General features: G+C 38.0%; 2 protein-coding genes and 5 non-coding genes across 7 annotated transcripts; 3 read left to right on the top strand and 4 right to left on the bottom strand.

The window, feature by feature from the left end:
• Positions 1 to 8: 8 nt before the first annotated feature.
• Positions 9 to 13,018, bottom strand: LOC117298677 (cation channel sperm-associated protein 1-like). Its single transcript, XM_033781999.1, has 12 exons — positions 12,760 to 13,018; positions 12,079 to 12,324; positions 11,113 to 11,226; positions 10,297 to 10,435; positions 9,973 to 10,064; positions 2,998 to 3,147; positions 2,632 to 2,695; positions 2,259 to 2,343; positions 1,810 to 1,864; positions 1,241 to 1,322; positions 428 to 542; positions 9 to 26 (listed from the first exon to the last, which is right to left on the bottom strand). The coding sequence occupies exons 1-12, from the start codon at positions 13,016 to 13,018 to the stop codon at positions 9 to 11; spliced, it is 1,419 nt and encodes a 472-aa protein (XP_033637890.1).
• Trnaq-cug lies at positions 3,356 to 3,427 on the bottom strand. The gene has a single exon. It is a non-coding gene; the product is annotated as a tRNA-Gln (tRNA).
• Positions 4,716 to 4,788, top strand: Trnar-ucg. Its single transcript has one exon. It is a non-coding gene; the product is annotated as a tRNA-Arg (tRNA).
• Positions 4,987 to 5,058, bottom strand: Trnaq-cug. The gene has a single exon. It is a non-coding gene; the product is annotated as a tRNA-Gln (tRNA).
• Positions 8,817 to 8,888, top strand: Trnaq-uug. Its single transcript has one exon. It is a non-coding gene; the product is annotated as a tRNA-Gln (tRNA).
• On the bottom strand, positions 10,943 to 11,014 carry Trnaq-uug. Its single transcript has one exon. It is a non-coding gene; the product is annotated as a tRNA-Gln (tRNA).
• An 808-nt stretch (positions 13,019 to 13,826) lies between the features above and the next one.
• LOC117290518 (alpha-soluble NSF attachment protein-like) lies at positions 13,827 to 25,641 on the top strand. Its single transcript, XM_033771948.1, has 8 exons — positions 13,827 to 14,051; positions 17,387 to 17,466; positions 18,009 to 18,125; positions 19,121 to 19,301; positions 19,931 to 20,078; positions 21,960 to 22,070; positions 22,557 to 22,607; positions 22,912 to 25,641. Exons 1-8 carry the CDS (start codon positions 13,960 to 13,962, stop codon positions 23,008 to 23,010), a joined length of 879 nt encoding a protein of 292 aa, XP_033627839.1. The 5' UTR covers positions 13,827 to 13,959; the 3' UTR covers positions 23,011 to 25,641.
• The last annotated feature ends 2,164 nt before the right edge of the window (positions 25,642 to 27,805 follow it).

Below are 27,805 nucleotides of genomic sequence, written 5' to 3'. Positions count from 1 at the left end.
TAAAATGGTCAAGCATCATCAGTCGTCTGCAAATAAACAGCAAGATACATTATTTATTCAATCTTGTGGTATCGTCAGATCATTAATAAATATGCAGGCCTTCAAAAATTGCCCATGGGCTTGATTCTCCAATGGAAGTGCCCTTTGAAGAATGGAAATGACCTTGCCCTCTCCTAGATGAAAATGACAGGCCTGCTAGTGGGCTCTTTAATGGCCTTGGTGACCCTTGATCCCCATAGACTGAAAGATTTCCCAATGAAAATTGCTTTGCCCTTTCAAAAATTTTATTCCAGGTTGGGCATGTGGCATTAAGATGTGATTTGCCAACAACTTGAAATGAGATTTGTTTAGTAAGTCTGGTTTTAGCCCTTGATGCAAATTCTCTGAAATCATTCTAAGAAAAACTGTCAAGGAAAATCTAACTTGCCTCTTGGACCACTTCAAGTATTTGATCCAGTGTCCCTTGCTGGTTTCTGGCTAAGTTCCCATTATAATCCAATGATGCCAACAAACGGAAGCAGTGTGCCAAATACTGTCTGTCACTGTTCAGAAAATCGATCACATAAATAAATCAGTTATTTATTCGATATTTGGGTATAAAGGAAATCAGTTTATTTTGTTGGTTCCCATACTATCGTAATTGTTAGAAAAGTATTTTGGTAAGAAACCAATGGACCCTCAAAGGCCTGAAGCAACCTGTGTAATGTAAGGAAAATGTTTAACAAATGTCGGCTTCAGAAGCGGGAGGGAACCACAAATAGGGAGACCTATGCATTTGGGTGTAGAGGCGAAAACCCAATTCGCATGCAAGGCTCCACTCCACTCCATGATTGGGACTGGGGTCCCAAGATGGTGTACAGGCCCGGTCACACAGGCCTCGATTAGTTGAATGTACGTCCGTGGGCGTGTTTTGATTGGAGCATTTCAACCAATAGAATGCGTTCTCTTTGCGTCGTGATCGTTATTATTTTCGTTATCGCTGCAAATAAATCACTGGTCCAACCTATGCAATGCCAGTAAATTAAGCTCTACTTAAATACATCCTTTGGGTAACCACGTACTGTGTAATACTTACAACTTCCTAGTTTCTGAGTATTTAGTCTGTAATTAACAATCATCGATAATGATAGTCCGCGTTGGGCACAACTTCCAACCAATCATAGTTGTTCATTGACCTCAGCTATAGTAAGGGCGCTGTTACGGACTTGTGAGGTCCGCTGTATACTTATCACATCCTTACATGTCTGAGTATTCATTCTGTGCATAATAATCATCAAAGCTTTTCTTGGTTTTGAAGAGGTCTTCTGAAGACACAGTATCGACTGTAAGTAAAAACGAAAAAGGAGAGAGTAAAATAATTATAACAACTCGGGACTTCCACTATTTATAATTTGTTGATATTTTAGACAAGATCGCCCCAAAGAAGGTCATCAGCAGCACACACTTGGGAGAAAACTGAGACATACAAACTTAGGAAAGCTGAATTAGGAATCAATGTTCCTAATTTAAATTTGACATGATTGGTCACAGCATGCACCAGGCAAGAAGTTCCAAAGAGATGCAATTGGAAAGGTTATTAAAATGGCCTTGTTCTACATCTCATCAGGCTTGAGTATGTGGTAAGAACAATTTATTAAGCATCTAGTTGAATAATCTAGTGGAACATTGGTAGTATATAATCACACAAAATATCCCTCGAAATTGTGTGCATTTCCTTTCAGAACTAACATTGTAATTTTGAGTCAGTCGAATATTTGTTATTTATTTCAAAAGATAAAATCAATTATTTTGGGGAACGAATATCCTGACCTAAAGCAGGTTGAACATGTGGATGGTCGTCGTCTGGCTCTTCCTCTTCCAATATCTATAAAGGAATTAATCGAATTGGTTAAGATCGGATATTATGGTCCAAGCATTGCTCTATGGTCCAAGCCATGGTAAAATTCTCTCCTGATAATTGAATCCTGACTCGTCTCATCCTAATTGTGTTTGGAGTACGATGCTATGGTACCTGTCTAAACTAACCCCAAGCCAGTGGCAATGCAAATTTAACGGTATTTAACGTTGGGTTTGAATTTGTCCACGTGCCATGTGCTTGCATGCTCATTTAAAGAAAACAAATTAAGGGGTTTCATTTTTGTGTGTCGTCTATATACATACAGGATTATGATAAGTGAAATGTTTGCATATTTTGCAGCTGATTGAACGTGGATTATAACCATAATTGAATATCATTCATGATTTGAAGTTATATTCACCACAGCTTCCTTGCGTTCAGCTTCCTTTGCCGCTGCTGCCTCCAGGGTCAGCTGAAAGTTATCCACCAGTACAGCAACGAATAAGCTAAGCAAAAGTCAATTTAATCATTTGTTGAGTGAAAATTAAAGAAAACAAGTTCGTTTACAATTTCTTTGCTCTGATTTGAAACATAAAAAACATCCTCCGTAAAGGTATGACAATTTAAAGCAGTTCCGTCTTGTTTAATATACATTAACGTGGGAACAATACTGTTTAGGCCCAATCATTTTACTGGCTTAACTTCCCTTTAAGGCAATTTCAGTGCCCCAAAAATATGTTTAACTGCGTAGGCCTATGTATAATGTATAAAGTTGTGCATGGGTTAATACTTACTTCAGAAATATGAAGTACTCCAGTGCAATGTACAGTACCAGAAAGAAGATGATGTGAAAGTAACCTGCAAAACGGAAAAAAGGCATGCAACATTATATTTCCGTTAAATAAATCTAAAGTCTTCGCGAACTTTTAATTGGCGTCAGGATAATGGCGTAACCTCAGGGGAGGGAGCCCGCTGGAACCATGATACCACCCCCCCCCCCCGAACAAAAAATGGTTAAAAACGCATATGAAAGGTTCTATACAAAGTGAATGCCTGATAAATATGTCTTTGTCCCCTCGTGTCCCCTAAAGTATCATGGCCTCTTTGTAATTCAAGGCCATCATGTTTCCATGATATGAACGTTTTACACTCATACAGACCTGGGTCTTTGGCGACGGCATCCGAGTAGATGTAGAACCAGTCGTCCAACGTTAGAAGCTGAAAGAGTGTGAACATCGCCGAGCCGAGGTTACCAAATCGCTTCGGGTCTACATCGGCATACAGACCTCTGCCAATCACGGCAAACATATCTGACGATAAAAAGAGTTGAGGAATCTTTCCATTTCTCTCAAACATTCTCAAAAAAAAATCAGAATGAAATTTTTAACCTCATAATCATTGACATTTACTCATTGATTTCAAAACACACACACAATTTTACTAAAGCCTCCGATAAAAAAATCACACAAGTTGTTGAACTCGACAATTATATTGGCAAAATAAATTTCGAAAAACTCAAGGTCCCACCGAGATTTGAACTCGGATCGCGAGATTCAGAGTCTCGAGTGCTAACCGTTACACCATGGGGCCGATGGAACATAAGCCAAAGTATTGCCTCTGGGCATTTCTGTGTTATCCTTTGAGCAAAAAAGTTTGAACTTTTAAAACCCTTCTTGTAAACCACTGCTTCAGTTTGACCCAATTATAGGTCATTTTGAATCAGATTCTGGGCCATACTGACCCAGAAATGGGTCAGGTGAACCGCACAGGGTGAACTCAAAGTTTTAAGAGTGGTGAGCAAAGCAAGACGTATCCTTGCAAAAAATGTTATGCCTTAGTGTAACTAAGACTTGTTCCCAGTGGAGGTCTATTTTCACCTCACCACTGAAATCGAACTTGAAATAAATAGGCTCTTTTTTCAATCGTCATGTTTTATGGTTCAATGGTAACATTGCAGAACATTTCAAAGTGCTGACAAAATGGCGAACATTTCTGTGTTATCCTTTGAGCGCAAAAAAGTTGGATTGTAAAACCCTTCCTGTAACCCCTTGCTTCAGTTTGACCAAATTCTAGGTCATGTTGATTCAGATTTTGGGCCATACTGACTCCGATATGAGTCAGGTGACCCCTATATCCGGGTCAACTCAGACTCGAAAGTGTTAAGAGTGGTTAGATTAGCCAAACAGTAGACGTCCTTGCAAAAATGTTATGACCAGTGTTACTTAGACTTGTTCTCAGTGTCATTTGGCCCAATTCTAGATCATGTTGATTCAGATTTTGGGCCATACTGACCCCGAAATGGGTCAGGCCCACGTGACCCGCATCCGGGTCAATTCAAACCCAAAAGTATTTAGAGTGGTGAGCAACAAAAATGACGTATCCTTAAAAAAAATGCTATACCTTAGTGTTTTAAAGATTTGTTCTCAGTGAGGTATATTTTCACCTCACAGAAATTGAACTTAACATCAATAGGTTCTTGTTTCAATCGTCATATTTCACGGTTTGGTTCAAGGGTAACATTGTACCTTTCTTTACCAATTCAAATAATCGATAATTTATTGTTTCATAGAAAGAAAAATATAGGTCACAACTTTATATTTAACTATAAGTAACCATGGAGGCTACCTCCATGAAGTAACTACCTAAAATATCAAATATAATATTGTAGCTTTCTGCGTTTTCTCAATAATTTAGAGCCTATTGAGTAACTCTTGTTCTTTGTAAGCACTAGGCCTGTGTCGGCCGACTTTGAAAATCAGTTTGAAGTGTTGGACAAAATATTAAAGAATCTTTATGTCATATGTGTCGCATTTTATCAATTTAGTGACCTCTGTGCGTTTACGTTGTTTGCGGCATTTTAACATAGTTATGCTACGCAGGCCGCGTGGCCTAATGGATAAGGCGTCCGACTTCGAATCGGAAGATTGAGGGTTCGAGTCCCTTCGCGGTCGATCTTTTTTTTCCTCCTTCTTTTTCGCTGATCTTGTTTTAAAATAATATTAAAGGGACAATGCCTGCGGTAAAAATGATTTTAAAACACTTCTTCATTAAAATTTCCGTTAAAAATGTTTACAATTTGTTAAACTGCAATATCCCTATATAGGCCAAAGTGTTTATGATTATTTTGCAAAATACATTTTGAAAACTGAAGGTCCCACCGAGATTTGAACTCGGATCGCGAGATTCAGAGTCTCGAGTGCTAACCGTTACACCATGGGGCCGATGGAATACAAGAAAAACTATTGCCTTTGTGTGATCTTATGAACTTTTTAATGAATGAGGTGATTCTAATAACGTTCCTATAAGCGACGAGTGTGCATTGTTGTGCAAAAGGCCTGCGCAAGAGCCCCCAACCTGTGTTTGTTCGATCGGCGGATCCTTTCGGAAATGTTTGTGTTTTTCACCCCATCAGCGGTAAATATGAACAGAAACAAGCAAATCGGTACATCACTTTCGCTTTGTGATATTTGATTAATTAATCCTTCATTTAACTCCATGAAGGCACTTAACTCCATGAAGAACATAAATGGTCAAGTCAGATGTCCCAGTCCCTGAAGGTGAAGTTCTTTACTGCCACTGTGGAATCAGTACTGCTTTATGGATGTGAGTCCTGGACACTAGCCAGTCGTCTAGAGAAGAGACTGGACGGCTGCTATACGAGAATGCTTCGCTCTGTTAAACAGATTCATTGGGAGAGGCATGTCACAAACCTGGAGCTCTACGGTGGGCTGCCGAGAGTTAGCACCAAGATTATGGCAAGAAGGCTGAGACTAGCAGGTCATTGTCTCAGACATGATGAGCTGGCAGCGAGCAAGCTTGTGCTTTGGGCCCCTACTCAAGGTCACTGTTCCCGAGGTAGACCGCAAACCACCTATGTGGACACCTTGTGCCGGGACTCTGGACTGCGTCGGGAAGAGCTACGTACAGCAATGGAGGACCAACGTGTTTGGAGGGCCATCATCCGATGCTCCGCATCGACTGAATGAATGAATGAATGAATCCTTCATTCCATCGGCCCATGGTGTAACGGTTGGCACTCGAGATTTATAATCTCGCGATCCGAGTTTAAATCTCTATGGGAGCTTCATTTAAGTCATCTTTTGGCAAACTATAATTATTGCTGAATGCATTCGGAAACTTTTGTCATTTTATCGGCAATTTAGATGACAAAATGTTTGTTTTCCGAGATTGGTTAGGGATCGTTTGGAATTGGTTGGGAATTGTTAGGACGATTTAGGAATCGTTAGGAATTGGATAGCACTTGTTAAGAATTGGTAAGGAATCGTAAAGGAATTGGTAGCACTTGTTAGGAATTGGTTAGGAATTGGTTAGGCATCGTAAAGGAATTGGTAGCACTTGTTAGGAATTGGTTAGGAATTGGTTAGGCATCGTAAAGGAATTGGTAGCACTTGTTAGGAATTGGTTAGGAATTGGTTAGGCATCGTAAAGGAATTGGTAGCACTTGTTAGGAATTGGTTAGGAATCGTTAGTGGTTAGGAATCGTTTGGAATTGGTTGGACGTGTTAGAAATCGTTAGGAATTGGTTAGCACTTGTTAGGAATTGGTTATTAGGAGTCGTTGGAATCGTTAGGAATCGCTATGAATTGGTTAGCACTCGTAAGGAATAGGTTGGGAATCGTAAGGAATTGGTTAGGAGAGTCGTTAGGAATTGGTAAGCACTTGTTAGGAATTGGTTAGGAATCGTTAGGAATTGGTTAGGAATCGTTAGGAATTGGTCGGACGTTGTTAGGAATTGGTCGGACGGTTAGGAATTGGTTAGGAATCATTAGGAAGTGGTTAAGAATTGGTTAGGAATCATTATGGGTACGTCCTCTCTCGTGTGCGAAAGTTCTGACCGAATCGGACCAGGCATTCGGCCGGGAGGGGCGAATCGCGGACCCCCGTCGCCAAGAGCCAGATGTAATTGGAAATCCTACAACGCCCCAAATCGGTGGTTTTTACGCAAACTTCGGGAAGATGAAGTTGTTAGGAATTTGTTAGGAATCATTATGAGTGGTTAGGAATTGGTTAGGAATCATTAGGAATTGGTTAGGTGTTTGGAATTGATTAGGAATTGGTTGGACATTGTTAAGAATTGATTATGAATCATTAGGAATCGTTAGGAATTGGTTAGGAATCGTTAGGAAGTGGTTAGGGTTGTTAGGAAGTCGTTAGTAATTGTTAGAAATCGTTAGTAATTGTAAGGAATCGGTTATGACTTTGGTTGTAGTCCGGTCGCTGGTGGTGGGAAGGCCAGAAACCGAAATATTACAAGTTCAAAAGATAACACGTAAAGGTTCGGAGGGTTTCCTCCCACATCTAGAACTGAAATTTCTTCATCATCTTCTCTTCGCGTTTAGAATATTTTGTCAATGACACGTTTAAACTAAAGTTGCAGGGGCCCTGAAGCGGGCCTGGTCCCAACGCTGTTTTAGTTCCACCATCAAAATGATTATATCGGCCGCGTGCATGGCCTATAATGGATAAGGCGTCTGACTTCTGATCGGAAGATTGGGGGTTCGAATCCCTTCGTGGTCGCTTTTATTGTACTGCTTAGTGTGTTTCAAAGAGGATGGATCTAAGATTCATCTCAGATGTGTGGATTCACTCTTTGCCATTATTCTAAACTGTCCTCTTGTTTTTAGGTCTTCAGGCATACTATTTATTTGTCAAGGTTGTCCTAAAGACAGTGGACACTATTGGTAATTGTCAAAGACCAGTCTTCTCACTTGGTGTTTCTCAACATATGCATAAAATAACAAACCTGTGAAAATTTGAGCTCGATTGGTCGTCGGAGTTGCGAGATAACTATGGAAGAAAAAACGCCCGTGTCACACCAAGTTGTGTGCTTTCATATGCTTGATTTCGAGACCTCAAATTCTAAACTTACTTGAGGTCTCGAAATCATATTATTCGTGTAAAATTACTTCTTTCTCGAAAACCACGTCACCTCAGAGGGAGCCGTTTCTCACAATGTTTATACTATCAACCTCTACTCATTACTTGTTACCAAGTAAGGTTTTATGCTAATAATTATTTTGAGTAATTACCAATAGTGTCCACTGCCTTTAACTCCTTGATATATAATATATATTGTTAATGTTTTAAAACCATTTTTACTGCCCTGTCCTGTTCTGGCGCCTAAATTAATTTTAGATTTCAAATTTTGTTATCGCTTATCTTGTTTTCAAACAATATTAAAGGGACAATACCTGCAGTAAAAACGATTTCAAAACAGTTTTGTGGGGCTTTATATACTGCGGGTAATAGTGGTTCATTCTAATTTTGCAGCCCCTGACCCCCACATAGCCGTTTCTTTTGTTTTATTCTTTGCATTTTGGTTCGTCTTCGGTTAGTGCCCGTGTAAGTTTATATTATTAATAGGTGTACTTCTTATGTTTGCTTTTATTTTATTTTGTACATATTTTATTATGTTGTGCTGTTATACATGTTTTTGTACGTTTTGTGTCCTTCTGGTCGAATAGATTATATAATAAAAAGACTTCCGATGAAAAATTATACGAGTTGTTAAACTCAATATCCCTATATTTCGCAAAATAAATTTAAAAAAATGAAGGTCCCACGGAGATTTGAACTCGGATCGCAAGATTCAGAGTCTCGAGTGCTAACCGTTACACCATGGGGCCGATTAATTATCAAATGTGTGCTCTTTTGAGTGTTTCTGTATTTTATTTTGAGCAAAAAGAAACAGTTTTGAACTTGTAAAATCCTTCGGTTGTTTGAGTAAGCGCAACTTATGGAGAGGGGTGCAAGTGTGATAGCGAAGTCGTGGTCAAGAGGCCTGCTCGATCCTCAATGACCCTGAAAGTTTGTTGTTGATAAAATAACCTCGCTTGTGCGTTCTGGTCCTTTCTGTGTATTTCTTTCGAGCAGGAGTACAGTTTGAATTGTTTTGTGTTTTAAGCAAGTAAGACATATCGCATTGTGAGTTTTGGTGCAGTTACTCACCCATTCCATCGGCCCCATGGTGTAACGGTTAGCACTCGAGACTTTGAATCTCGCGATCCGAGTTCAAATCTCGGTGGGACCTTCAGTTTTTTTTAAATTATGTTTTGCCGAACTAATTGCTGCATTTATTTTCTTTCAGTATCATTTTCAGCGGCAATTTTAATGACAAATATTAATTGGCAGTGGACACTGTTGTTAATTACTCAAAATAATTAGCTAGCATAAAACCTTACTTGGTAACGAATAATGGGGAGAGGTTGATAGTAAAACATTGTGAGAAACGGCTCCCTCTGCAGTAACGTAGTCGAGAAAGAAGTAATTTTCCACGAATTTGATTTCGAGACCTCAGATTTAGAATTCGAGGTCTCGAAATCAAGCATCTGAAAGCACACAACTTCGTGTGACAAGGGTGTTTTTTATTTCATTATTATCTCGCAACTCGACGACGGATTGAGCTCAAATTTTCACAAGTTTGTAATTTTATGCATAATGTTGTCTTTTTAACTCTTTAATACCTGCGGTAAAAATTATTCCAAGGAATTATCAATCCACAAAAAAAAAAAAAAAAAATACGGGGCCTTTTTCTGCGACATAAATTTTGAGAGACTGAAGGTCCCACAGAGATTTGAATTCGGATCACGAGATTCAAGTTACGAGTGCTATCCGTTACACCAAGCATGGGGCCGATGGAATTCATGAACAAAATAAAAAATAAATGCTTGGGGTGCAATTTGATGGAATTGGCGTTTTTCACTCTTAAAAAAAAACAAGAATAAACATTGTTCTAATAACACAAAGCATCTGAAAATTTCGTTTTCAAAAGGGGTCGCGTTTTCGAGATATCGCAAAAAATCCAGAGCGAAAAAAATGTCGACGTATAAAGAATAATCCTATGAATACACAATCTGAGAACCGTTACGCGGTAACGCTATCCTGTCATGAAACATAATACATTAAATTTATTTTCAATTCAAACTCAAGAGTAATCTATAAAAGAACACAAAGAGGATACCCAACGAATAAAGTCGTAGATGTTACAAGAATTCATATAAATTCAATTTATTTAATCACTATACCGTGGAGAGAAGGAGTAGCATTTTAAAACAAAGACGGCACAATATTTTTCGTCTTTAACAATTTAAAAAAAAACAATTATAAAAGGATACAGAGAAACAGTGAGATGAGCATGGTTATGGCGCCCATAGACTGCACTGATTGGAGACACGTATTCATTATCACCTGTAGACTCTTTAAAAATCTTAAAGGCGGGGGAAACAAAAACACGAGGAATAAGGTGCAAATGGAACCCCTGCATTGGCCACCATATTTGACGAGTTGTGATCATTGGCTAAGAGTCGAGCGCAGCGCGTTTACCCAAGAGGGTACTTTTCCCTTGTTTCACATCAAAGATGGTGGTCAATGACGTCATGTGCAATTCATCTATTTTGGTTAACAAGTTGTTTGATTTGTTGTTGTTCAAGAAATCTTACCTAACTGTACGGAGTACCCGCAGAGCTCTCAGCGCCCTCATCGCTCTAAAGATGCCAATAAAGTTGAGAATGTTGACGTCATTACCAACCAAAGTGGAAATGCTGAAGTCGGCGAGGTTAACAACTACGATTGTAAAATCTTAAAATCCAACAAAAAGTTAAATTGTTTTAACAATTTAAATTGTTTAAATTGTTTTAAATGCGTAGACTAACGTTATTGTAGGCCCTATATTAAAATATAGGGCCTACAATAACGTTAGTCTACGCATTTAATTCGATTTGTTCCGCTTTCTTTTACACCCTTGAAATTCAGACCTGCCATAGAATAATGACATTGTGGCTTTATTTTGACTTTCCTCGAAAACTTATCCGAAAACTGACCACTTGGGCAGCCAAGTTAACAGTGAAGGGCGATACTTAACGCGAGTTCTTTGGCGAATTTAAACGCCCGAACGTGCGTGTACGTCAAGAAAAACAAAAAATAATTTGCTCATTTTTTTATATTTAAAAAAAACAAACATTTTATTTATCAACATTTTTAAGAGTTAATATCATTTCAGGTTCAAATGAACATTTTCGTTACTTAAAATGCCGATAAAAATTATACAAGTAGCTGAATGCAACAAACTAATTTGGCAAAATGCAAAGGTCCCACCGAGATTTGAACTCGGATCGCGAGATTCAAAGTCTCGAGTGCTAACCATTACACCATGGGGCCGATGGGGCTTAATTTAATACCACCCAATGAAATCTCTAAATGTCTTGCTCAATTAATTTGTCATGTTTCACATTTTTCATGATTCAAACAATACTAACCAATTATATTCCAGTGCTCTCTGAAATAGTCCAATCGCCACACGTACAACTTGAGGACACATTCTATGAAATAGATGACCAGAAACACGTGGTCCAACACAACGGCATGCCATCCTGAGGGAAATAGATCGCCAAAAAAATACTCGGTGTTGTTTGGCAAAGCATATCTCTACACTTCATGGATTTTGTGTAAGAAGTGTACGAACAAAATTGTTCAAACGAATGTTTACAAAGGCCTATACAATGTTTGAATGGGTTGGCGTATAGTGGTATTTTGCCTCGCTACGCCTTCTCCACCTCTAAGGCCTCTCGAATCCCACAAGGGCCCTATGTTTTCAGTCCCTACCTGCTGATGGCTTGGGTTTTCTTTGGAATAAATCTCGGGGTTTTCCTCCCATCACAACTGTTAACAACTTAAACTCCCTTCCTTGTGTTTCTCTCCATGTGTCTAGGTAATAGTAAAGTGATTTAAACATCGACCCCTCTGAGAGTCCTCGGCTTCACAACCAGAACAACTTAAAGAAATAAAATGAGTCATTCAATTCATTTCAAGACACTGGACACCTTTGGTAATTGTCATATAGACGAGTCGTCTCACTTGGTGCATCTCAACATTATTCACAAAATAACAAACCTGTGAAAATTTGCGCGATAATTATAGAAGAAGAAGAAAAAAAACCTTGCCACGGGAAGTTATGCGCTTTCATAATGCTTAAATTTGAGACCTTAAAATCAAATTCTGAGGTCTCGAAATGAAATTCAAATATTTTAGTGAGAAATTTCTTTCTCGAAAACGACGTTACTTCAGAGGGAGCCGTTCCTCACAATGTTTTATACTATCAACATCTATCTCTCCAATGATCGCTAACAAGTAAGTTTTTTTGCTAACAATTTTATGAGCAATTGCCAAAAGTAGCCAGTTCCTTTAATAAGAAACTCAAACTTGCTTCTTTCTTTCAGCATTACCTGCCCGAACGGCCACCGTGTCGTAGGTAAGAGCACACATGATCCCTGTATTGAGTAGAATCACCCCCAAGATAAGCCCGTTAAAAGCAATGGACTCTGTTAGGTCGTACATGTGGAGCCGGAATGTTCCGGCTGTATTCAGGATCTTTTTCTTCCGGAGTTCTAGAGCCAGTTTTTCCCGGGTCTCCTTGTCATTCAGGCCGGCTGCCTCAAAGGCGTGTGCGCTCTGTAGAGACTTCGGGAAAAATAAATTGTTTATTGATGTAAGTTTCACCGATGGGGATGGCAATGCATTCTGTGGTATGATAAGTGACCCCCATAAGTGACCCCCACAACAATGTCTGCCAATTAAAACGAAACATGTTGCATTAAACTTGCTCGAGCCATGACCTTCAAGATAAACATTCACAATATATATACATGTATTATTATACAGGCTTCCTCATAATCAAACTTTAAGTTGGTAGTTGGGGCAAATTTCCATAAAGTTGTTAGGCAGAAAAAGTATGCGTTGTAAACAATTAGACATGAGTGGAGTACCAGATGCATGCAACAATGCTAACTGTATGATATTTTGGCTGGTGAACTGTTTTTGCTAAGTGAGAGTTTTCTGTGCTTCGCAAGTTGTTGTGCCCACAGCCTTTGTGGTGTTGAGTCATTGGCTAAAATTCCATAAAGGTACCTCTGAGATGTCAGATGTTACATCGTTGTAGTTATGCACCGACCCTAATGCATTGGCCGCTGCAGTAGCTGCTTCGGCCGTCTTCTTGAGCTGGGCGGCTGATGGGGGCGGAAGGTGCGAATGACGGGCAAGCTGGTCACGACGACTCTTCACCTTATCCTTAAAGAAAGAGAGGGTATCGGGGCTGATCGCACCGGAGGACCCCTCCTGGGTTTGGCTCGGCTTTCCAGTGGTACCTGGCACTTGAAGAGTATCCATGTTTCCTCTAGGATAGCTTTCGTTTGACAACCTGCTGTTCAGTAAAATTAATGTTTAGAGCACGTCTGTCGTGCCTTTCCCCGTTAATTTTGTTTAAGTAAACAAATAAATTAATAAATAATTAAGCAGTTAATGGTTTGACGTTTTGACCCCTAGATAGGTCTTTCTCGAGTGTTGAATGACAGTATAATATAACATCATTAATGTACTTTTAATAAAAATCATTATTATTTACACTTACAGCCTGATTTTCTAAATTCCTGATAAAGTTTTAATTTAGAACTTTTATTTAACTTGGCTTTTTCAATTCATCAAATAGTAAATATTTTTATTCCATAAAATAGGCTTACATAGGCCTAAAATAATGCAAAGTTTAGACGAGTCAAGATAAACATTAGGTGATATATCTAACACTGTAACAACCTTTGGAAAAGGTAAAAAGGAGTAGAACATGTATTTCTCATGCAGGCAGCCTACAACTACGTTGAAACGGTTCTGAGAAATGTTCGATACGCGATCCAGATTTGAAAAAGAATCATCATTGGTTTTTTTACCTTCGCTTCGGACGCCTTTCCCTCTGTTTTCAGCGACGATCCCGTGTCTCTACAGTTTAACACAATGAACTGGTAGATTCCATCATTATTTTATCTTGGACGAGTAAAAACAGTCAAATTTCGCGCTCTGCAGTATTGCCAACCTTCGTGTCGCGTGTAAAGAAATTCGTAAAAGTAATCGTCACGTGCGCGCTGTTTACCTTCCCGTCATGCCCTTTCTGATAAATGACGTCATGTGTCAAAGGTCACGAAGGCACTGACTGATGTTGGCGAGTGCACTATTTATTGAACAACGATGCAATTACCGTTCTGTTTTTACTGATTCTACTGTAATTTGTCAGATTTGAAAAAAATTCTGGGAAGTTGTGTCTTCCTTACAAAACAAAGATGGCAGAAAACGAGGCAAAAGGGAAGGCTTTACTGGATGAAGCTGACAGAAAATTAAAATCGGCGACAGGATTTTTCGGAAATCTTTTCGGGTATGTTACTCACTGTATCAGGTATCCATCACGCCATTGACTGTGTGACACCATGGAGGAATAAATTCCTCCATGGTGACACCCACTTGACCACTGTGTTGTGTTGATGATGGCGCTGGCTTAAAAACACTGCTCAGCATCAACACAGCCTCACACTTTTTTTTGTGGAAAAGTTTCCGTGTGGCGCCACCACTTTTTCATTCGATATGAAATAATCAAGTATCTAATTTACCTCACCCTCACATAGGCCCTATCCCTTTTTTTTTGTAAATTAAAAATGAGTGAAAAAGTGGTGGTGCCATAGTAATATTATTAACTATTAGTAACCTGGTGTCATGTGTGTTCAGTAGGATAACAGGAAAACTGTTCACAATCAAAAACTAAATGTTTTTTTTTTTAAATCATCTGTCCAATTTTTCAACAATAACACTTACACTTCATGGTGTGTATGTTGAAGGTTTTAAAGTTTTGGTTTCACGTTGTGAGAGACAGTCCGCCATTATGCATGCACGACATTGGAGCAACGTCATATGTTTTCACACCTTTCATTGGTTGGTATTTTATTGAATATTCAGAAGCTAGTATGACGTGCAAAATAAATAAAAAATATTGTTCAATAGACCTTATGCACATGACGTCATTTCAGTACGACGCCCCCGCATTGAGGTCAAAGGGAGGTTGTTCATTGGCCAACCTATGTGCGTTTCGATTGTTTCGTCACCGTTTGACCTCAAAGATGGCGGCTGGATGCCGTCAATGCATAAGGTCTATTACTACTTACTTTTTGTCCCAAGGCATTCTGGCAACTATATTAGAATCCAGAGATATCATAAGGCATGAAAGTAAAACACCCCACCCCCTCTTGAAGCACACACACTACATAACAATCGGTTTTCCCCCATTTCAGACCAGTAATATTTGGTTTCAGGAGATAAGAAACCAATCTATGATATTTTCTCTTCAATGTAGACCTAACATTTATTACGCATCGGAATTTATCACAGTATGCAGTAAATAAAATAAAAAAATGTTTTTGTCATTTTCACTCAAAATATTTTAATGTTTTCCCCACATTTGCACACCATAGAATCCCAAATAGAAACCACCTCATGTGATCCATCTAGTGACTAAAGCAGAATGAAACTCAATCTAGCAGATAGTAATTTTGTTTTGAACTTTCGAGGTTGGATGATGTTTCTTTGACTCATTTGAATGTTGGCATAATAATGCACTAGTGATTAGTACCAAAAATCAATCATTTTATAAATGTTTGAGCATAGCCAACGACAGGAAACTTTATTCTCAGCATGATTAAGCCTGATGAAAATAAAGACCGTGAGTAAACTGCATAGCTTCTGTCACCGGTGCAAAGTTGGGGACCGAAAACATATGAGGGTCAATAACGTATGACGCTACGATAATTTTCCTTTATAAATTATAGTCAGAAAGTTATCAGAACTTATCCTTTATTTTAAACTCAAACTGTGCTTAAAAACTGATGTCTTATCACTGCTTATGTCCCTGTCCATTTTGTATAATGGTGAAAGGGAATTGAAAATGTTTGTTTTTGTCCATATAATTTTATAATAAATATTTATTAGTTTTTAGGGGGGCATTAAATTGAATTTAACTTTTAAAAGGCAGTGGACACTTAATGAATAATGGTAATTACTCAAAATAATTATTAGCATAAAACCTTACTTGGTTTCCCAACCAATGGGGAGAGGTTGATGGTATAAAACATTGTGAGAAACGGCTCCCTCTACAGTGACATAGTTTTCGAGAAAGAAGTACTTTTCCATGAATTTGATTTCGAGACTTCAGATTTAGAATTTGAGGTCTCGAAATCAACCGTCTTAAAGCACACAACTTCGTGTGACAAGGGTGTTTTTTCTTTCATAATTATCTCGCAACCAGGACGACCAATCGAGCTCAAATTTTCACAGGTTTGTTATTTAATGCACTATAGACCCCTTTACAAATAGGAAAAAACAATGATTCTCGAATAGGATGCGATGTTTTGGGATGTTGGTCACGCTTAAAACATGTAGAGCTTACTCGCAACTCTCCCAAAATGCATCATAATCACCACTTGCGGCCTATCTGTAAAGGGGTCTATGTGATGTTGAGATACACCAAGAGAGAATACTGGTCTTTGACATTTACCAACAGTGTCCAGTGTCTTTAAGAAATGTGTTGTCTGCCTCTGCGGTCTAGCCATACCTATCCTGGTCATAGGAAGAGTCTGATTAACAGATTCAGCTTTGTGTTATGCTCTATATGCATAGGGTAAGGCTCTATGGAATAGCCATGTATCTGCACAAAACTCTCAATACAGAAGAGACCATATCTTGTGTTTCTATTTTGAAAGTTTGCACTGACTGATAAGGGAATTTTAAAGACACTGAACACTATTGGTAATTGTCAAAGACCAGTCTTCTCACTTGGTGTATTTCAACATATGCATAAAATAACAAATCTGTGAACATTTGAGCTCAATCGGTTGTAGAAGTTGCGAGATAATAATGAAAGAAAAATAACCTTTGTCACACGAAGTTGTGTGTGTTTAGATGGTTGATTTCGAGACCTCAAGTTCTAAATCTGGGGTCTCTAAATCAAATTCGTGGAAAACTACTTCTTTCTCAAAAACTATGGCACTTCAGAGGGAGCCGTTTCTCACAATGTTTTATACCATCAACCTCTCCCCATTACTCGTCACCAAGAAATGTTTTATGCCAATAATTGTTTTGAGTAAGTACCAATAGTGTCCACTGCCTTTAAGTATTTGCCAAACTACAGACCGCACTGCTAATTTAATTTTAACGAATTTTTTACTTTGATTTCTCCTTTATTTTTCATGGAGGCATGAAAATAATTATGTATCAGAATTTAATTGAATGTCGGGTTTCGCAAGTTGCACATTTTATGTCAAAATGCAACATTTGACTTTCAATATGAGTAGAAAAGTGGCAGTGATATAGAAGTATACATCATTTTCCCTCCGCATTTTAGTAGTCAGCCGAGAAGTAGGTTTTACTAAGTTTTAACCACATTGATATGACATGTCCAGGTTGTACTTCTAAAAACTATTTATGATTCTAGAAGTATCCAGGCTGGGGATGCTTGTATTGTAGTAGCCACACAGTCCAGCACAGCTAAAGTAATGATGAACGTAACACTCCGTTATCCCGACGGTCGCAGCGACCACTGCCAGGAGGATGGAGGGTTACGATCATCGCAGATAGCACAGCTAGAGATTACATTTTTCAGCAGCATGTCATCAGAACATAAACACTGTATGCTTCTTAATAATTATGTTTTACTTTTTCTTGCAGTGGTTCTCAGAAGCAGGAAGATGCTTGTGAATTGTACAGCAGAGCAGCAAACATGTTCAAAATGGCCAAGAAATGGAATGGTAAATAATGATGTTAAAATCTAGAAGAAAGTCAACACCATTGAGGAAGTATTAAACCTGAAGAGGGGCATCACACCATAAAAACTTACTTGGAAAGAGGGCACCAAGGCCAAAAGCAGGGCAACGAAGGCCAAGGCCTTAGTGTAATTCCAGGCCACCATTACAGGTCTCACACTCTTCAGTCTCCTGGTGATGACTGGAGAAAGCTAGTTGAAACACTGAGACCAGTTAAGAACTCACTCGGCAGCAGTGAAAACGAAAGTAAAAGTAGTAGTCCCGGCCGCTTTTCCTACCTTCTGCCCAGGTAGTAGATCATTAGCAAGGCAGCTTTTTTTAAGAACTAAGTAGTCCCCCGAATTCCAAGATCTACTCTGCTGCAGTAGAATAAAAAGCCAGACCTACTAGTTCCCTAAGAACAAAATCTATACTGCAAAGTAGATGGTATAATAATACACAATCCCCATGGTGTTACCACAAACCGGATATACTGCCTCAAAAAGTATGCAAACTGATATTACTTTTATAATGTATCCATCTTGCAGATGCAGGTAAAGCATTTTGTAGTTGTGCTGAGATTCAACTTCGTCTGGAGTCCAGGCATGAGGCAGCCACTAGCTATGTGAATGCTGGAAACTGCTTTAAGAAGACTGACCCACAGGGTAAGTAATGCAGGCTTGCCTCTTTGTTTAGAGTTAATCTTAAGGTATTCACCGAGAACCCCCTTAAAATAACGGGAGGTTATGGTTTACCTTGGTTAATTACTGCAACAATTTAAAGCCATTGGACCCTTTTGGTAAACAGTATTGTCCAAGGCCCACACTGCGTGTATCACAACTTCTATATAAAATAACAAACCTGTGGAAATTGAGGCTCAATTGGTCATCGGAGTCGGGAGAAAATAACGGGAAAACCCACCCTTGTATCCGCACTTTTCGCCATGTCATGACATGTGTTTAAAATAAATCCGTAATTCTGGATATCGAGAATTGATATTGTTTTACTGTTTTCTCAAAAAGTAAAGAATTTCACGGAATAATATTTCAAGAGAAGTCTTTCACCACTACCTTCTATAAATCCTGTAAGTTGTGTGTAAATCTGTGAACTTTTTTTTTTCTGTACCGAAAGGGTCCAATGGCTTTGAACGACCATAAAAACTTATTTGTTAAGAAGCAGCTTTTGAAAAAGTGTAACATTTTGAGAAACGGTTCCCTTCTAAGAAATAAGGTTTTAGATGGTACTGTTAAATTTTTTTGCATCGGGATAAAAAATATAGTTTGGTTTTTACCCTTACATCGATGTGTATGAAGCACTGTTATACTCAGTACTTTCCCAAGTTCTGTGAACATCCATTAAATCGCTGCCCGCTGCTCAGTCTTTTCGACCCGCTTGCCTTCGGGATAGCTCGGTGGTCTATTGGCAAGACATCTGCTCTAGCAATGTAAAGGTCGTGGGCTCCAATCCCACCCGAGTGATTTGCCTGTGAATATTTTCACAGAACTTGGGGAAAGAACTGAGTATACGTACAGTGCTTAATGCACAATGGTGTCAGGGTAAAACCAAACTAGATGTCAAGAAGTTGAGGTGCTTGACGAAGCTGAAATTACATGATGTTGTGACGATATTTGAGTTTTTAGTTTTTTTCTTCTCATTGTAGAAGGTGTCAAAGTACTCTTGAGAGCAATTGAAATCTACATCGACATGGGACGATTCACCATCGCTGCTAAGCATCACATCTCAATTGCGGAAATCTACGAGAACGAAATGGTTGACCTCGAGAAATCTGTTGAGAACTATGAGAGGGCAGCAGATTACTACAAAGGGGAGGAGTCAAACAGGTAGGAATCAGATCTGGGGGGGATGGTTTTTTTAAGAGTGAAGCCGTTGACTTTTAAGGGGAGGAGTTGCACAGATAGAAGCTTTACCAACTGAGCTATCTATCTAGCCCTATCTTGGTTGTCTCCCTATTTTGTTGATATCTTTGTTTGGGGGTGCCAGTCAGAAGCCATTCAACTCGTAATGGCTAGGTAGCCAGGGATCACACCAATTTGTTTACGACACAACCTTGGAAGGGGTAGCAGAGGGATCACCTTCAGGGGATGTGTCTTTTTATTTAAAAAAAGCAATTGATAAACCACAAGGGTAACGGACAGGATGGATTCGTTAATAATTTTGGGTTGAATTTAATACATGTTAAATTAATTTTGGTTTTACCCATATACACCAAGGTGTGTTAGCACTGTATACTCAGTACTTTCACAATTTCTGTGAACAAAATCACACGCATATTAGTCGGGTGGGATTCGAACCCACAACCCTTTGCAATTCTAGAGCAGTGTCATACCAACTTTGGGTCCAACAAAACAAATACCCAGTCAGTACTCGGTTTCCCCTGTGGTTTATTACTTGATAGTTAGAAATTAAAGCAGACATTAAAATTTTACTCTCTATTTTGTTATATTTTCAGCTCTGCTAACAAGTGCTTACTGAAAGTAGCAATGTATGCTGCACAGTTGGAAGACTACGCAAAAGCCACAGAAATCTACGAGGAAGTTGCCAAAACCTCAATGGAAAACCCACTGCTCAAATACAGTGCTAAAGACTACTTCTTCAAGGTAAGTGGTTCAATATTGATGTTCCTTGAGGTTGCACTTTGCCTCATCGTGGTGTTCCGTGGTGTTTTGTCGGAGCTCCCATGGAAGCAATTGGCTACTGGAGTCATAATGGGTGTTCAGTGTAAACAAACCAAGCAAGCGATGCGTAGTGTGCATGGAAAAGCATTGCTGTTTCTAAGGGCTTTTGCCATATGTGCGGAAGAAGCCATGCTTGAATACGCGCACTGGGCGTGGCTGTTTGGTTTGTTTACATTGTTTACCCACCTATGAATCAAGTGACTTGTTGGACCGTATTTTTTCAAAATTCTGAAAAGTCTCTCCTAAGATTTTATTGCATTTATCACTTCTTTTGCTTTTCACTGTATTTATTGAAGCCATAAGGCCATGTCACGTGAGGTAATTTACTGGCAACCGGTTCCAGGCAATCTCTGATAAGTAAATTCATTCACATTTCAATGTTCTCATTATTTTTCTGGGGATAGTGAGTCTTTTTTTGTGTTACTGAACTGTTAGCTTTTGCATATGCACAAGTGGTTACCTCAAAAATTTCCCAATGTGACATGGCCTTAAACCAATTTGTCTAAACCCCTCATACTGTCGGGGAGATTTTGCCTCAGTGATTGTGGTGGATTCTTAATTGCAATTCCCCATAAACAGATTCCCTTTCCTTGTACCTTATACCTTCTTTTTATGTTTGATAAGTTTGTATGATTGATATGTTTTTATGAATGATGTTTATACTGACTTACTGAAACAACTTGCTGATCGTTTAAAATTTATCTTATTGTTTCTCTTGAGTCTTTAAGATTGCCTGAAATGTTCATGTACTATTGATCACTTTGTGTATTATATGATTGTACTGTACACGTGCCAGCAGTGTCAAGGCTGACAGACATGGTGCATTATAAATGCTCACTATTATTTTTTTTATTACGTATATTTATTGCTGTTAATATTGTTAATGATGTCTTTCACTGAGACCCTTTGGTACCTGTGCTTGTCACTGAATGGGCCAGCCAGTGTTACAAGCAAGGAACCTAGTGCACACTTTATAGAAGGGGATTTCCTCTGTGTTACTGGCATGCTTTGATGATGTTTGTCACTTTGCCTGGTAGTCTCTGATGGTGTGATAACAGATACCCCGTTTAATATTTCTTTCAGAGATAATTTACACCATTTACACAGAGTTGCCTTTAATAGCAACACAAATGTTTGCCAATAATTTGTTGGTTCCAGTACAAGGTACCAGTCACAGATTGATGCTGCATGGTATTTTGGCTGGTAACCTTATGCTGCTAAGCATAATTTTGTTGTGCTTAGCTACTTTGTGTGCTTAACCAGCTTCATGAAATTTGGCCCTCTTTGTAAAAGCTGTGTCATGTGTCATTTGCCAATTTGAATGAATAATTTATTGATTAGTTTAAGTCAAGGAATTAGTCAAGGTCTTTTAGTGTGTTTATTCTTTTGCCTGTTTCATGTTAATTAATTACCTTTCTCATTGTTATGAATTATTGAATATTATTAATTTTATGATGAAGTGTATTGCTGTTATTGTTACCATTTGTTTGTACATTCTTCCTTTTCGAAATCCTTTCAGTAGTTACTAGGTTTCACGTTTTTTTTAAAGGGGGTCAGGAATTGTTTATGTTTTTTTTTTAAGGTATGCTTTGATTGTCTTCTTGTTTTACATAATTAATTCTGTAAAGTACCTCAAGCATAGTTGTAGTTCTAGGCTTATTTCTGCGCTATATGAATACCATTGTTATTCTTAAAGGTCTAGGAATAGAGAGTGTTAAATCACATTGGGTATTAACTTGCTAAATTATCTCTTGAGGACATCTTCACTGATACTAACCCCACGTCCCTATTCTCTCTACACAGGCTGCTTTATGTCATATGTGTGTAGATGTGCTGAATGCCCAGCTTGCTGTGGAGAAATATGACAAGATGTTCCCAGCGTTCACCGACAGTAGAGAACACAAACTCCTCCTTGTGAGTATCAGTATCATCAATTAAATAATGAGTAACTCACATAAAATGCAGGGCTCAAAATTGGAGGGGGGGGGGGAGGAATCCGCAAGACCGTAGGGCTTGTATCATTTCATTGTGTCTCATAAAATTATTATTCTTGTAGTTCTTAATATATCTTTGTTCAGTACACATTATTTATAACTACTTGTACACACACATTTTTCAATGAAGAAATAAAAATTGAATTGAATTTACTTTTTTTGAAATATTTTACTGCATCCGAATTGTTTGCACGAAACCAGAATCAAAATGATAATTTTATTTTAAATCTCATTGTCTTATGGATAAGTATACTTCAATACTCAGACCATGATCAGACTCGAGGTCAACATTTGAACCTCTTAAAAAAGGGGGTATATATTTTAAAGATATTACACATTGAGGTATTCATTCTCAATTGAAAAAAGACTGACGGATAACCTTGTCTGTTTATTTTTGTCTTGACAGAAATTATTGGATGCCATTGAAGACCAAAACGTTGACAGCTACACCGAAGCAGTAAGTATTGGTTCTATTGATTGAAATCAAATAATTGTGAAAATCAATTATAACTTGTTTTTCACCTGTGTAATTGCTGATCACTATTTTTGTGCGCCTAACGAGCATATCTACTTAGCAGCTTCTTCAACTTTTTCATGAGCTCACTAACTGCCCGTCTTCGAGCAAATAGCACCAGAATTCAAATAGGTTTGGTTTTCAAATGTGACTAACTTCAAGACTACTTTCATCATTTGAGTGACACCATTTCAAAGTCCTAGTAAAGTCATTCTCATTGACATAATTAATTGTGATTGGCCCACAGGTGAAAGATTATGATTCCATCTCCCGATTGGACCAATGGCTGACCACCATTATGTTAAGGATTAAGAAGAGTATTAATGAAGACCCTGATCTACGGTAATCTTACTGCAGCAACTCCTCCAGCGGATTTAAAGATAAGCCCCTTTTGATCTCTGTAAAAAGAAAAAACAAATATACATTTAAGATCAGAATACTGTAATATTAACTGGACGATGATGCTCTAGATGTTAGTGATGCTCACAGTCATTGTTTACTTCAATAATACGATTGAAAGTCTATGATTTGCTTTTATACTTTTCTTCTCTTCGTGTCGCGCTCATTTTTAATGTGTCAGTTCCTCAAAATTAGTGTCTCCTTTTAGATGAATTCAAAGTAGATTGACAATCGTCGATAGTATTTATTATGATTCATATTGATGTATAATTTGCAGAGGTGAGGTTTTGTAATCTAAACACAAATTCTTTGAGGGGGAAAAATCCCTAAGACTGCAGGGGCTTGTAGCTCAAAAATTTTGCCGGATCAAAACTTCTTTTTACAAGACCAGGTTCAAAATGAGTTGAACAAGCACTAAAAGAAGATCTATCTCATTTGTCACGCTACTGCGATACTCGACAGGAATCGAAAGATATACATTATCAGATTCATTGTATATTACAAGATACTACACAATAAGGTTTATCGCGATTCAAAACCACAATACGTTATTGGTAGGCAGATGGGGCACTTGCTACCGCGGTGTATGTTGTCATGCACGACGTGCGCACGCATGGCCTATATCTTTGTGTGAGTTCAACAGCGCCCTCTCTTGATATTTTGCTATTCACGATAAACCTTTTTAGGTATTACTATTGTTCGTAAATTGAAAAACACATGACCACCTCGGGCTTATCCTGTTGTGATTTTATTGACCCAACTAGTCTCGGGCCTGCGGTCCAGTGTTAATTTCGAGCCCTGCTATGAGATACCATCAACTCATACCACCTCACATAAAGGCATTTCCTTCTGCACTCCTTTGACTCGCCCAAAAGTCATGTAGCTTAGCTGGTATTACTTGTTGAACATTCAGGAGTTTATGCCTGGCACTTCTTTTCAGTTGAATAACGCTGTATTTACTTGTTGGACATTCAGGAGGTTGTGGCTGGTATTTTTTCAGTTTAATCACACTGTATTATACACATATTTTATGCACCATAAATCTAATTGGTTTAATCTGACAGCTTCAACATTTTCCCCACCATGCGTCAGTTTCAAATTATGCTCATTTGACAAATTGCATCACATTTGCATGTTCTGATTGCAAAATATTTATTAAAACTCCTTGTGACATTGGTTTTTTACCAATTTCTCCCACAAAAAACAATTCTTTATCTGTCAGGATACACTTTATAAAATAAAAAAATCTTCTTCAGAGATGGAAATGTTGAAGAGCATTTTAATTGTAGTTAATTACATTTGGTCATAGTCTTGAAAACAAACTTTCCTTCAACTCCTTTACGAAGCTGTTTAAATATTTAAAATATCAGTCCTGTTTATTAGATTGATAATGATAGATTCACGTTTGTACAAAACCAAAGCTATAAATGTAACATTTACACAACCTGTAAAATAAGTAAACAAATAAAATGATCACCCAGTTTGTAAGTTCTGAGAATTTGAATTTTTGCCATTATACAAGAAAAAGAACATGTACTTTTTTTGTTTATACTTATGTGAGTGTTCCCATCCAAATAATCTCTGATTGATATTTTGATATAAGTGCTTGGTAAAGTAAAGTTGCTTCTCAAAGAAACTTTTCAATAGGAGAGCGAGGGTAACAACCAAGCTGTCTCCATATTGGATTTTTGTTTAAACTAATAATGAACGCTTCTGTAGCACTGGTACCTGGCAGTTTTGACATTGTGGCATATGAATGTAAATACTCCTAGTCACTGGGCCATTTATTTCATTCCCTTGAAAGGAGTTTACAGCCTGTACTGCTAAATATGTAGCGCACCAAGCTAAATCAATCAAAAGAAACAACTCTGCCCTCACATGTACCCATTTACCCCTTGGTGAAGAGAAGCAATTGTAAAGTGGGGTGTCTAATGACTTAACTACCAGAACTTGAGTCCAGTACACTAGACCTCCTGGCCAGTGGGATGCGTTAACTTGGTCAAAATTAACAGTGGGATGCGGTTACTTGGTCAAAGTTAACAGTGGGATAAGGTAACTTGGTCAAAGTTAACAGTGGGATGCGGTAACTTGGTCAAAGTAAACAGTGGAATGCGGTAACTTGGCCAAAGCTAACAGTGGGATGCAGTAACTTGGTCAAAGTAAACAGTGGGGTGCTGTAACTTGGTCAAAGTTAGCAGGGGATGTGGTAACTTGGTCGCTTTACATGTCGCTTTAATTCAGCTTAGTGTTCTTTTGCTACATGTGCCCTTCAAATCGGTTTCAAAATAAAAATCATTCCTTGTTTGTTTTGGTTAGAAACTGTATTCAAGAAATTTTGAAATCTATTTAAAAAAAGTTTGCTCAATATAGTAAGCATTTCAGAATAAAGTTGTGGTGTTGTAGTGAATGTGAGTTAATCATATACTTGTAATTTATATTGAATCATCAGAACATTTGTCTGTTGAATTTTATTGTAATTTTTGTGCATGTTTTCTTGTCGAGAAGGAAGTATTAATCAATATAAACCAGGGTTGAATATGAAATGCAATATTAAATCCCTATATTATTCAAAAACTAATCATGTAGCTTTCTTTTCTCTTATTCTGATTTAGTGAGTACAATGCTGTAGTATACTATACGAGGCTTGCTCTAGTTTTAATGCCCCCCCACCCCTCCACCCAGGCATTGTAGTCTACATAGGAACATAGTTTTAATAGTTTTAATCAATGAGGGTGGTTGCCTGTGTCTGTACACCCAACTTTATCCATCATTCTAACGCAGACAGGAAATATGACAAAAGATAATGGTGGAACCAGGCAGCCTGATAACATCAGTAACATCAGTCAATTGCAAGGGTCGTGGGTTCGAATCCCACCCGAGTAATGTGCCTGTGATATTTTTTCACAGGACTCTGGGAAGTACTGAGTATACAGTGCTAACACACATCGGTAGTTGTGTAAAAAACAAAATTAATATCAGTAACATGTGTTTACCAAAGTTTTGATTGGAGGTGAATTTATATATGAAGTTGATAGACTGGAAGTTATGTTCAATCTTGCCTTTTTAAAGTTACTTTGATTTTCCCTGATAAGCTTTAGAACAGCATGTGTTTTTCAATTCATACTCTATTTATTCTGTTGATTGTGACTATTAGTTACCAATTATTACATTTCATCAATTTTTCTTTAAACTTTGTATCACTTTTATAAGTAGAAGTTTGTTTACACAGTACACAAAACTTTCTTGACCACTGTCATAGTCAACCCAAGAGCTTAACACCAATATTGTGTGCATGGTTGCTGGGTGTACCAGAAGGTACATCTTTATGGCGGTCAGGTTGGTGTAGTGGCGTCTTGCCTCGCCTTCCACCTCTGGACCCCGGTTCGAATCCCACCGGGGCACTATACGGATTGGGTTTTCAGCCCCTACTTGACTGCATGGGTTTTCCCTGGAATAATTCTCAGGAGTTTCCTCCCACGTCTAAAACTGAGATTTTCTTTATTGTCTTCTCTCTTCTTCAGATCCAGATCACACTTGCAAAACTAAATTTTCTGTTCCAACAAAATTGTCCTAACATTTGTACTGAAAATCAATATCAGCAACGTCTTAGCCTATGGTGACAACTATACAGAAAAGAATGGTCTCTAATAAGTAATATGGTGCAATTTGTGTTATAAGCAGATGAATTTTTTAGCATAGAGGTAGAAATTATTTTCAAAAGTTCCATGTATTTTATGTACATTGTACATGTATACTAGGAAAAGAAACTTGTGTTAAATATACCATCATCATGGCGCAGCCATTTTGGGGTTTTTGTGAACCAGTGTGGTCAAATAGAGGCTGGAAACATAATTTAGTCTGTTCCCCGTTGTTACTGTGCTTGGGGACAAGGCCAAGATGGTGACGGAACCATAGAGGACCAGGCTGTGTCCCAAATAGTGGCTGATACGTTAGCAAGTAATTTCAGCTGCATTTTCTTTGCAGTACATCGTTTAGGTTCATAGTTTATACCTATTGATTATGCACATATTATAAATAGTAATCAATGGCAGTCAATGTTTCACATTTCAAGGGATGATCACTGTGAATTAAGTTAGCTTGAATCGTTCTTGCAGACATGACGACAGATGTAGACATAAGCAATACCACAAGTAAATTTGAGAACACAAATACAAGTATACAGTGTGTTTGTCAAACATACTGTAACCCCCCCAAAAAAAACAAAAAAACAATAATAATAATAAATAAATAAATAAATAATAAATAAAATAAAAAAATAACTAAATAAATAGATAAATAAACAAAATGAAACCATAAATAACAATTATAATCCACATAAAAAGATAAATGGGTTAAATATAAATAATCAGTCTCAATTTGTTTCTTATTTTGTCTTTAATATTAAATTGTATATTAATTGAAATGAAATAAAAATGTGCTAGGTGAACATACATAAGAGATTCTGCCTTTGAATTGCTGTTAAATGTGTCATCCTTAACTGTATGGTAAATGTTCTTCCTTTTTACATTTTACTTTTTATTATCACCGCTTTGATCTAAATCAGCGGTATCAAAATGCCTTTTTGTATTGTATTGTTGTCGCATTAATCTGCATACATGACATTGTATTTTGGTTGCTGTGTAAGGCAAGCATAATTTTTGCTGGTGCTTAGCGATATTCAAGCATAAGCAGCTCAATCAAATTTAGTCCTGTCTTTGTCTCTTACACAGTAAAACAAAACC

The sequence above is a fragment of the Asterias rubens genome, chromosome 1 (assembly GCF_902459465.1).
Source record: "Asterias rubens chromosome 1, eAstRub1.3, whole genome shotgun sequence".
Lineage (NCBI taxonomy): Eukaryota > Metazoa > Echinodermata > Asteroidea > Forcipulatida > Asteriidae > Asterias > Asterias rubens.
Note: the sequence above shows the minus strand (reverse complement) of the source record. Positions and strands in the feature narration are given on the sequence as shown.

Coding starts and splice junctions, on each gene's coding strand:
- LOC117298677 (XM_033781999.1), bottom strand. CDS start 13,018: ATGGATACTCTTCAAGTGCCAGGTACCACTGGAAAGCCGAGCCAAACC. Junction 2,344..2,631: donor GAGTACTTCATATTTCTGAA/GTAAGTATTAAC, acceptor ACTTTTGCTTAG/CTTATTCGTTGCTGTACTGG. Junction 543..1,240: donor CAGAATGAATACTCAGACAT/GTAAGGATGTGA, acceptor TTTTCTGAACAG/TGACAGACAGTATTTGGCAC.
- LOC117290518 (XM_033771948.1), top strand. CDS start 13,960: ATGGCAGAAAACGAGGCAAAAGGGAAGGCTTTACTGGATGAAGCTGAC. Junction 20,079..21,959: donor CTAAAGACTACTTCTTCAAG/GTAAGTGGTTCA, acceptor CTCTCTACACAG/GCTGCTTTATGTCATATGTG. Junction 22,608..22,911: donor TTGACAGCTACACCGAAGCA/GTAAGTATTGGT, acceptor ATTGGCCCACAG/GTGAAAGATTATGATTCCAT.